At 35.3% G+C, this 12,245-nt stretch overlaps 1 protein-coding gene across 3 annotated transcripts in view; it reads right to left on the reverse strand.

Moving 5' to 3' along the window:
- Window positions 1-361: 361 nt before the first annotated feature.
- Window positions 362-12,245, reverse strand: part of ESF1 (ESF1 nucleolar pre-rRNA processing protein homolog) — a 64,723-nt gene continuing 52,839 nt past the window's right edge. For all 3 annotated transcript variants that reach the window (XM_041732757.1, XM_041732759.1, XM_041732758.1), the window contains exons 12-14: window positions 5,936-6,018; window positions 3,046-3,192; window positions 362-2,276 (exon numbers count right to left, since the gene is read on the reverse strand). In XM_041732757.1, the coding sequence (XP_041588691.1) occupies window positions 1,983-2,276; window positions 3,046-3,192; window positions 5,936-6,018 (524 nt within the window). In that variant the 3' untranslated portion in view covers window positions 362-1,982. The remainder of the gene's footprint in view (window positions 2,277-3,045; window positions 3,193-5,935; window positions 6,019-12,245) is intronic.

Below are 12,245 nucleotides of genomic sequence, written 5' to 3' on the forward strand. Positions count from 1 at the left end.
GAGGATTTTTACACATAAATACATGAGACTCTCAGAAGCAATCACATTTCTGTGTACTAACGTCAGTCTCTAGTTTTATTTGTACTGTCTTTGTCTGGTTTTGGTATTAAGGATACTAACAACAACAACAAAAAATCATGTAAATGTGACCTCATAAGTCACCCAAACTACCTTTACATCGTTTGCTGAATTTTGACAGTGGCCATTTTTATCCCGAGTTTTACTACCAACAATTATTTATTGAGATCTTCACGTTCTTGGTGTGGAATGTTTATTTAATGCTGTACCCGACAATACTATCCTTTTTTTCCTACCTAAAAAATACCAACTCTTTGAGAAAAGGAGCCAAGGCTATGCATAACTTACAAGCTCAATTTATTTGCTATAAGCAGTTACATGCCTGACTAGTAAAATGAGATTTATAATTAAAAACAGTGACTGAAAAGGATAGAATTCAAAAACAAAAAAACAAACCAATCAAAAAACCAAAGGGCTAAGTTTCACAGGAATCTTAAAATAAAACTGAGTAATCCCTACATCATGATTAAACAGTTTAAAGGAAACAAGTATTTTTCCTTGCATAAATGAAATATGAATAATTATAAAACTGTTTATGTACTATATTCATAAACATATTAAGATTCATGGTCTTTCTTTACTTTTTTTTTTCATGGTCTTTTCAATGATGAGTAGATAAATACTGGGAAGTTGACAGATGGGATCAATAGGAACACTGATCTATTCTGCTGAGTTACTTAACAAAGCCAGTGCTTTATTTAAAAACCCACAATTTCCTGCACAATACTCTGCATTTTCCTGTTATAATGGGCATATTAAATGTTTTTTTTTTCAGAGACTGTTTATACACCCTTATCTTCACATACCTCTTTTACATCCTTTTATTCTTGAAAACACATAAATTTTTATACCAAAAATGTCAAGTTTACTATTAACCACAAACGTGGCTAAACTCCTACTGTTCTTCAGAAGCTACCATATTTATCATTTGTTTCAAGTGACCATTTTGGTTTTTATTTTTATTTATTTAGATAGTACACCTAATTCTCCTCTCTAAATGGTTAATAGTGTACAAAACCTAGATAGACCAGATGAGATCCAGGAGTATTAAAGCCTTAAAGTAATGCTTTAATTTTAAAAGGAATTCAGATTCCTTAAACTCTATAGCAGCATATCTACCCTTCTAAGCATTCCAAAAATCTGAAGGGCAGACAGAAGAATTTTGTTACTACAAATAGAAAAATCATTGCAGAGTTTACATTTCAAACACAATTATAAGCAATATAAACTTGGAACTGCCTCTTCATAGAATTGTCCTCTTAATCAACTTTTCAGGTATTTTTTCAGAGAGTATTTTATTTAAGGTACATAAAATGAAATAAATCAGTCCTACATAAAATAATAAAAATATTTTCCACTTTTATCTACAAATTAATTTTTATAAACAAACTATAATAAACATGAACAAACAAAATAAAGAAAATTTTTGGCTTCTATACATTATGGCTAGAAAAATAAATTTACAGACACCTAAATCTGCCTCCTCTTCCCAGAGAAACTAATGTATATAACATATATATATTTTCAAATTATAACTCTTATTCAGACTTAAAAACTGGGTACTGCTCTATTTTTTACATACAATTGTAAACCATCTTTTAAAAAATTAGGCTAAGAGTAAGTTTCTACTAGTATGGTTGAGTGTCATAGAATACAAAAGTTTTATAAATCCCCTATTTTGTTAAATTAATTATGATTAATCTGTAGTAATATATAGGACAAATCTGTCAATCATCCACAATTAGGTCAAATTGTTATACAAGTGGGAGAAATTCTACAATGGTCAGAATAAGATCTTATTCATATTCTTGAAAGATAGCTTTGTTCCCAATAAATATTCCCTTCAATCACTTCAGTATACTTTAGGAGAACACATTCTCAATCCAAAAAGAAACAATATACAGCTACTTGACTTTTTGTTTTTTTCTTGCTTGAAACTGCTGTGTTTTATTTTTTACAGATTTAATCAACATTGACAAGGCAGGATCAATGGACCTCTTCTGTGACTCCTTTTGAATTTCACTCTCTTTTTTCTTTATTGCCTGAGTAAGTTCTTGTTCTTTTTGTTCTCTCTGCCGGGCTTTCTCCTCAAGGATTTTTTCCATAGCTTTTGTTTTCTTGAAATTAGGATCTGAAGGATCCAAATTGAACAAGTGGGAGGTATACATTGCCTGAAACCGTGCATCCTTAACATTTACCTGCAAATCCAAAAGGAAAACCATTAAACCAGTGAATCACCAGGCCCAGAAATAGGGCCAAAGTCTGAAAGTGAGTTGTCCATTATATAAAATAACAAATATGAGCGTTTTGTATTGACTCATTAGAAAATTGTTTTCCCACAGATCTTCAATGGAGTTTTAAGGCCTGTTCTTGGAAGTCATTAAGTAGTTGCTGATAGCAGTTTGTAGATTTTTTTGTACAGGCTCACACACATAGGAGTGGAATGGCCTTTAGGAATATGTTATTACTAGCAAAAAGAGGAAAAAGAAGGAATGACAAAAACAATAGATGTAGTAAAACAAAACAAAACAAAAAGCATGGCCTACTGTAGTGGCCACTGTACAGTGAGTCTGTGACATTGTGACAGGAGCCTGCTATTTCTCAGTTAAGCTTGAGTATGCATATCCTTCTCATCATGAGCATCACACTACATGTGATTGTTAACATTAAAAGCTAGGTATTAAAAAAAAAAAAAAAAAAAAAAAAAAAAAGCAAAGCTGTGTATTTTTGCTACAACCAAAAGACAAGCCAATACTTCATTTGGTGCTCAACTAAACAGTGATCTGATCCACCCTGGGATGAATTGGCTATCTTGGACTGAAAGATGGTAGGTAGCCTGGCTCCACTACAGGCCCTTCCTAAATCATTTCAGGCTAACTTTGGCTGTTTGAGCTCAATGCTCATCTCCAGAGCTGACTTTAAATTCAACACCAGCTTTAAGAGGCTAATGACATTTGTCCCGGTTACCTCAAAGTCATCCTCCAATAATTCCTTCTTTTTTATAAGCTGTTTTTTCTTCTTTTTGCTCAGATTCTGGTGCTCTACAATCTTGTTGTAATTAAAGTGTTTCTTATTCTCTTCCTCCTCATCCATCATGAGCAAAGCCATTTCAGCCTGTGAAGAGAAAAAAAAAGATCAAATATATAACAGTCTTTTTTCTTCCCCAAGCAGAAGTATGGGGCACAGATAGCCCTTCTAGGAAAGGAGAACCCAGTCACTAATGCTCTGGGATGACATCTGTCATAAACTAGTATGGTTGAGTGTCATAAAATTAAACTGATTGTGGATTACCAAAACTCATAAAGAAACCCAGAGATCTTTGTAGTGCAACAAGGTAAAATTTTTAGAGGCAACATCACCAAGAGCAGGAGAGGAGTGAAAGTTTTTCCTTAAAAACAAGACCACATTTCACTTCATGTAACTGGTTAATAATAGGCTATAAGAAAGAGTCCTCAAACCCCCAAATAAAAATTTCTCATTTTCACTTTGGTCTTTTTAAGCAATGACACTAAACTTATCAAAATCATGTAGTATTTGTGAAACAAACAACACTTTCCAAACGTGTGCTTTAATGGCAAGGAATTTTTTTTTCTTTTGCTTTTTTTGCCTTTACTTTTTCAATATTGATATACTACTATGAAGGCAGAATCGTAATATTTGCTTCTGAAGTATGTCTGTTTTCACTAAACAGTGGAATTTTCTTCCAACTATGGGATTAAACATGAACCTTGAGGAACTAAGTAAACACCCATGTATACTAGAGAAAATAGAGTTTACTTCCAGACTTTTGTGAATCTTTCTATACTACACTTTAGATTGCTTTAATTTCCTTTCACTTCCATCACTGGAAGAGCCACTTTCCACAAAAGAAAGATTTTCTTTGGGCTCCTTTACTCTATGAGCATTACTGTAATGTGCAATAAATGGAAAATAGAAAAGATGCATTATCATGCAGAGTTTAGGTGATCAGGCAGGGAGTGACACAAACATCAGTCATAGGGACATTGTTGACCCCAACTCCTGCCTTAGCAAAAATACGTATTAATCTGTGCCATGGATCTCTGGAGTCAGTGAAGCATAAAGGTCACTGCATTTCCAAGACAGACTTTAATCTTTAATCTTATACATTAACATTTATGTTGTTTGTCATAATAAGAGAGAAATTGGCACTTAACAACACAAAAACAAAGTCTGAATTATAGGACAGATTCAGATTGAATTAAAACTTATGGCAACATTTTCATGTGTCTGTTGGCCATTTGCGTCTTCTTTGGAGAAATGTCTGTTCACGTCTTCTGCCCATTTCGTCACTGAATTATTTGTTTTTTGGGTGTTGAGTTTGGTAGGTTCTTTATAGATTTTGGATATGCCATTTGCAAATATCTTCTCCCATTCAGTTGTCTGTCTTTTGGTTCTACTGACTATTTCCTTTGCTGTGCTAAAGCTTTATATCTTGATGAAGTCTCAAGCTCAACATCACTCAGAATCAAGGAAATACAAATCAAAACCACAATGAGATACTATCTCAAACCAGTCAGAATGGCTAAAATTAACAAGCCAGGAAACAAGAGATGTTGGTGAGGATACAGAGAAAGGGGAACCCTCGTACACTGCTGGTGGGAATGCAAGCTGATGCAGCCACTATGGAAAACAGTATGGAGGTTACTCAAGAAGTTAAAAACAGAGCTACCCTACAACTCAGCAATTACACTATTAAGTATTTAGCCTAAGGATACAAACATAGTGATCGGAAGGGGTACCTGCACCCCGACGTTTATAGCAGCAATGTCCACAATAGCCAAAGAGCCCAGATGTCCACAGACAGATGAATGGATAAAAAAGATGTAGTATATACACAATAGAATATTACTCAGCCATCAAAAAAGAAGAATCTTACCATTTGCAATGGCATGGATGGAACTAGAGGATATTTATACTAAGTAAAATAAGTCAATCAAGGAAAGACAATCATATGATTTAACTTATGTGGAATTTAAGAAACAGAAGGAGAATGGAGGGAAAAATAAAACAAGATGAAATCAGAGAGGGAGACAAACCATACATAAGAGACTCTTAACTATAGGAAACAAACTGAGGTTTGCTGGAGGGGAGATAAGTGGGGGGATGGGATAACTGGGTGATGGGCATTAAGGAGGCTCCTTGATGTAATGAGCACTGGGTGTTATATGCAACTCATGAATCACTAAACTCTACCTCTGAAACGAATAACACAGTATATGTTAATTTAAACTAAAAAAAGTAAAAAAATTAAACTTATGGCAATATTATATCAAAGTTTTAATAGTAGCATTTTTTTGACTTAGTTATAGCAAGAATTTTTTTAATAGCTATTTTCCTCTAAGTCAAAAAGGGAAAAAGAAAACAAAAGGGAAATGTCTTGGATTTGAGATAACATTTCAACTTTGTACTAGCTGGAAAAATGTTTGATAAAAAGATAAAAAGGCTTGTACTTAAAAAGTATACTGCTAGGAGCACCTGGGTGGCTCAGGCAGTTAAGCGTTTGACTTGATTTCACCTCAGGTCATGACCTCAGGTGGTGAGATTAAGCCCCATGTTGGACTCCCCACTCAGTGGAGTCTGCTTGAGATTCTCTCCCTTTGCCCCTCCCCTCCATGCATGCTCTCTCTCTTTCTGTCTCAAATAAATAAATAAATAAATCTTTTAAAAAAACCTATACTGTTAAAATATTTAATTATACCTTTTATAATTTATTTATAAATTTCATTAGTGAAGTCAGTTATTTTTTTTCATTAGGGACACTAGAAACTCATGTAGATAAGTTCATTTAAATTGTATCTATCAATTATCTACTAGGCATGTAACAATGATGTTTTACCTTTTGTCTCTCTATGTCAGCATCTTCCACTGGAGATGTGCCATCTTTTGTAGATTTCATTGATTTTTTCTTTTCTTTTATACCTGGCACAACAAACCAACACATAAGAGTGAAAAATTACACTAAGAACAAAAACACAACATGTCTAGGAATAACCTTATCAATAAATGTATAAAAACTAAAGAAAGTAAAAAAATACCACTGAGAGATAACTATGGGTATGAATGAAATAAATACATCTGGATAGGGTGAATGAATATTACAAAGAAGGAATTTCTTCTGAAAGTAATGTATAGCCTCATCATTAACTAAAAAAGAAAAACCATAAGACCGTTTCAATAGATACAGAACAGGCATTTGATAAAATTCAACATTCACTCATATGATAGAACAGTATGGCTTAGTAAGGTAATGTAATGCAATATCACTGGAAAAAGGGGATTATTCAGTAACTGCTCCTGGGAGATCCACTTTATTCTAGAGGAAAAAATCAAGTTATAGCCTCACCTCATAATGTACAGGAAAACCAAATGCCGGTGCATTAAAGAGTTAAATATTAAGATTAAAAAAAAAAAACCTATGAGAAATTGAGAATGGTTTCCTGATCTTAAATAGAAGAAATATTTTCTTAGTGCAAGGATAATAGAAGAAATCACAAAGAAAAACAAGTGATTTTAATATATAAACTCTTAAAACTCCATATATAAAAAACTCATCTGGAAAATGAAAAATTCATCTTTATAGTAAGAATTTCATAGTAAAAGTTTGACAAAACTTCTTCCTTCTCTAAAGACAAATTTGATCTTCAGTTAATTTTCTAGCCCTATTATTAGGCAAAACTGCTTATAGTAACAGTGGCTCCTGATTGGTACACAGCTTGTATTTCCGGGGCCTCAGGGGCTTCTGTAAACCACAAGATGTTAGAGATGTCCTTGTCCTAAATAAGAGATAGTCATGTGCAGCAGTTAAGAGCACTTGAACCTGGAGCAGTTAGCCTGGGTTTAAATTCTACCTGTACCTCACTTAGGCTGTGGCAGTTTGGGCCTGTGTCCTTATCTGTAAAATGGGGATTATAATAGTAGCGCCTACCTCATAGGGTTATCGTGAAGGCTAAATAAATTGGTAAATGTGAAGAGCTCAGTTAATACCTGACACATGGTGCTATAAAGTGCTTGCTATTACTACACATATATAAGATACCCTGGGTTCCTTTGTGATCATGCTGATGCCTTATTGTTTTCTTCCTTTGTGTGTGTGTCTGTTGGAGTGGGAACAGTGCAAAGGGAATCGGTATTAGGGTACTAAAAGAATGAAAGACTAGTCTAACGAGTAAGAGGTTTTAGAATCGACAAAGACATGTTCTGTTACTCTAGAATATTATTAAACAATGCCAATCTTCTCTACTCAACAGTTTTCTTTGGCTAAGCTGTGCTCTGTGCCTCCAACACAGAGAAACTGATAGTCTCTAAGGTAATAATGATTAATGCTTACATAGCACTTAACTGTGTATCAGGCAGTAGTACTCTTTTACTCATTATATATATATATTAACTAATATAATCCTCAGAACAATGCTATGAGGTAGATTCTATTATTTGTTGTAATCTTCATTCTGTGGATGAAGAAACTGAAGCACAGAGAAATTAAGTAATTCTCTTAAATTTAGTTAAGCGAAGGAATTATGATTCAAACCCAAGCAGTCCAGCTCAGGCTTTCTACTAAACAAACACTCCTTCACTATCAAACGTCATTCTCCTTGTTAAAACTCTTTCTGTTTAAAATACATTTTGTCGTGAAATAAAAAAAAAAAAAAAAAAACAAACTCACAAAACATATAATGATTGAATAACTGCAGCTAATGAGGGATAACAGGAAAAGTAAAGCCTAAAAGTTGAGAGAGGCTTTAACAAACTGCTCTGTGAGCACTAAGTCCCCGCTGTACTTCTAAGCCATGTCCAGCATAAAAGTGCTGCTTAGTTTCCTCAGGGCTACCAAGTCAGGGCTACCAAGTCATTTGTCTACTTCCAGGAAGAAATATTTGTAGACAGCCTTTCTTTCTAAAGTGAAAATCCTTACTGTTCCTACCTTAAATGTTTTTCAGGAAACGATGTATCTACTTTGAGATTATAACTTTTTCTATATTTTAAAATATGTATGTATCTATCTACCTATATAAATATCATCAAAGTTCCCTTTCTTAGGGTCTGACTTCTACAGCCTAAGTTTACTTCTGCTTCTATGTTCTCAAGGCAAGAGCTCCTTTTGAAGTGAATGGACAAGTGACATATGCAGAAGATTGTTCTGTGGCAAGAAAGAAAAACAGGCTGTATATGGTTAATACATAAAGGAGATAAAGATCTTCATATACAGCTGTGGGAAATAATTTCAAAGAACCCACAATGAACTATTCCGGATTTTATAACAACCTGGTGAAAGCCATAAAAATAAACTTGAAAGAAAGACTGTACCAAAGAAGAAAAAAAAGAATCTCCAAAATGGTCAGAGCTAAAAATGATATCCAATTTTAACATGATGAAAATTTCTTTGCTTACAAAGAATTTACCGTGCTGGCCCAAACTGTTTAGTCAGAAGATGAATAATGTGTAGAGATCTTTTCTGCACTGTTAACAAGATCATACTAAGAGGGCACACCTTAATTATTTTTAAAAAGAATTGTTTTTGTTTTTTGTTTCTGTTTGGAAAGTTATCAGACCTAAGTTAGATGAAGAGTACTAGGGAAATGAAAGCCTCTGTTCTGAAATGTTATATTTACTTTTCGGTACATCTTTTTGTCAAGTAAGAAATATGTGTCCTGGGACTGCTGTGAAAAGTGCACCTGGATGATTCTAATAGGTTAAATACTACCAGAGATTCTAAATCAGATGTTATGGCTTAAAAAAATAAATCTAAACAATCCTTACTGAGTCTACTACACTATCACTCTAAGCAAAAAATGTACCAGAATATATCTATGGAAAAAGATGTATTGTAAAAAGTTGAACTGTAAAAGGAGTATCTGCAAAGGAAATTCCATTTTCCATTACTTGTAATGTCCGAGAAGTATTCTCATAAAAAAACTTCCTCCAAAGGGTTCAGCTGAGCCCTTCTTATGAGAACAGTTAAAATAATTCACTGGAGGGCAAACGCCATCTCAGTACTGACCAGACACGAGTGGTAAGCTCCCCTGCAGTTCAATGTTTTTGCAGCAAGGTAGAAGACCACTTGCCCATAATCAGATACAGATACAGTCTGTTAACCATCCTCTGGACCTGGGCATTCTGGCTTTGCTTGGAAATCCAGCAATTCCCCATGTTCACCTCTTATACACATGAGTCTTGGCTCTGGCTTTGGTCTTTACAACATACTTCAACGGTTTCAAAAAGTAAAGGGAGTCCATTAAGACTCAGGTTCTACCATCTACCACTGGCCTTTGTGCAATTAAATTTTTTGAGCTCCAATTTACTTATCTATAAAGTGGGCTGAAGTTTGGATTAGAGGACAGAATACATATGAAAGCATTTTTAAACTGTTAATCAACATATACATGCAGCACTAAACATACTGCTTGAATGAATCAAGTATGGGTAGCATATTGTTAGATTTTCATGGTAGTTTATCATTTATCAAATATCTAAAGTTGTCAAGTCAGGGATGCCTGGGTGGCTCAGCTGGTTAAACTTCTGCCTTTGGCTCAGGTCATGATCTCAGGATCCTGGGACTGAGCCCCACATCAGGCTCCCTGTTCAGTGGAGAGTCTGCTTCTCCCTCTCCTTCTGCTCTTCCCCTTGCGCTCTCTCTCTCTCAAAAAAAGTCAAGGCAAAGGATACATTTTAATAGGGTATATTTACAAGTGACGTACTTTAACTTCTACTTCTTCAAAAACAGTCTTATTAAAGAGTTTATGCAATTAGATAGCAATAAACAAATTTTTCAAATACAGTTGACCCTTGAACAAGCAGAAGTTAGGGGCACTGACCCCTCACATGGTTAAAAATCCACTCCTAGTAGCTACTAGCCTACTGTTGACCTAAAGCCTTAATAACATAAACAGTTGATTAACACATATTTTGTATATTTGTTGGTACTATGTATATTTTTACAATAAAGCTAGAAAAAATTTTATTAAGAAAATATAAGTGAAAATATATTTATAGTACTGTACTGTATCATAAAAAAATCCACGTAAAAGTGGATTCACAGTTCATAGTGCAGTTCACACCTATGTTATTCAAGGGTCAACTATATTTCATTTCTAAGAAAAAATAACTTTTAACTCATTCTAGATGTATATCATATTTCTGAAACTCTCACTGACATCAAGTTTGCAGTTTAGAAAAAAAAATTGTAGCAAGTTTATAGTGTAGGGGGAAATATAGAAGGAAAAATGAGAAAAGATTTCTAGTACTCACATTGGCTCCTAACACAAGCCAAGCACTAGGTCTGGCATTAATCAATGAACTCAATTCCTCCATATTCTGAAGAGCATGTAAGTTTAGCTCTATGGGATTGCCAAAGGCAAAGGTGTTATAAACGTATCCAAGTCCATCTGGCTTATAATGTCTCTGTTCTGTTCAACGGGGCTTGAACTATACACCGTTCCAAACACTAATGCTTTTCCTCCTTCCACAGCTACTTCTCAGTTTCTTCAACATTCCCCCTCCCCTACCTTCCAAAGTAGTACCTTCACCAGTATGACAGAGTAATAGTACTGTGTAGGTACCAACCTCAGAGCCCATCCTGCATCCTCCTCTCTTATCAATGCTTTTTACTTCCAGTTCCACAGTTTGAAATATTATTTACATGCTACTGATTCCTAAGCTTGTATCTGCACTGACTTCTCAGTTGATCACCCAGACTCCCTTATTTTTTTTTAAAGATTTTATTTACTTATTCATGAGAGACACACAGAGAGAAGCAGAGACACAGGCAGAGGGAGAAGCACGCTCCATGCAGGGAGCCCGACGTGGGACTCGATCCCAGGTCTCCAAGATCACGGCCTAGGCTGTAGGTGGCACTAAACCACTGAGCCACCAGGGCTGCCCCAGACTCCTTTATAAATATAACCTAATACCTCTTGACCTTATTTCCCACCCAAACCTATTGTTCCTACATTACTTCCTAACTCAAAAATGGAAGAATATTCTTCCAGAGACTCAAACCAAAAATCTGGAATTCTGCTAAATTTCTTCCTTATTCAAGTAAGTGAGCAAGTCTACGTCCAAAATACATCTAGAATTCCATTTACTTCTCTCCTTCCAATTCTATTATTTGCATGCTATCTAAAGCAACCATCATCTCTTGCAAAAAGCCTCGTCTCCCAGCTCTCACCAATGCTCCAATCCTGTGCTCTTCACAGGAACCAGAATACACACAAGATCATCATGTTCTCGCTTAAAGATCATTCAATGGTGTCCCATTGTCAGGAGAGTAAAATCCAAATGTGTTGCCATGACACAAGACCTTGCAGGGTTGATCCAGTGTCCTGGTCTCACACCAAACTCCTCTGATTATGCTCCAGCCATAGTGGGGTCTTTCAATTTCTCCAACACAATTCTTTCTTACCTCACAGCCTTTCTAGCTACTTTCCCCTTGTTTGCAACATTCTTTATGCTGGACTCCTCATTCTAAAGGTCTTAATCAAATATCCTCACCTTGGAAAAGCCCTTTGTGCCAACCGTACAACTAGAGTAAGCTACTCTCCTTCCTCTCAGTTATACCTTATATATTACCCTATTTTCTTTAAAACACTGATCATATTCTCATAATACCTTTATTTACCTGTTTACCATGTCTTCCCTAATACCATAGACTTCTCAAGCTTTCTGTTTTTCTTTTTCCCTTTTAAAGAAATAGCTTCAGGGGCGCCTGGACAGCTCAGTGGTTGAGCATTTGCCTTTGGCTCAAGTTGTGATCTTGGGGTCCTGGGATCGAGTCCTGCATTGGGAATCCCGCAGGAGCCAGCTTTTCCCTCTGCCTATGATTCTGCCTCTCTCTCCTTGTCTCTCATGAATAAATAAATAAAATCTGAAACAACAGCAACAACAACAAAAAAATAGGGGGCAGCCCGGGTGGCTCAGTGGTTTAGCACTGCCTTTAGCCCAGGGCCTGATCCTGGGGTCCTGGGATGGAGTCCCACATCGGGCTCCCTAAATGGAATCTGCTTCTCTCTCTATGTCTCTGCCTCTCTCTCTGTGTCTCTCATGAATAAATAAATTAAATCTTTTTTAAAAAATCAAAAAACCAAAAAAAAAAAAAAAAGATAATAAACAACTTTAGCCCACATATAAATAATTACTCTAGAATATACTCT

Source organism: Vulpes lagopus, chromosome 18, assembly GCF_018345385.1.
Source record: "Vulpes lagopus strain Blue_001 chromosome 18, ASM1834538v1, whole genome shotgun sequence".
In the NCBI taxonomy this organism is placed as follows: Eukaryota; Metazoa; Chordata; class Mammalia; order Carnivora; family Canidae; genus Vulpes; species Vulpes lagopus.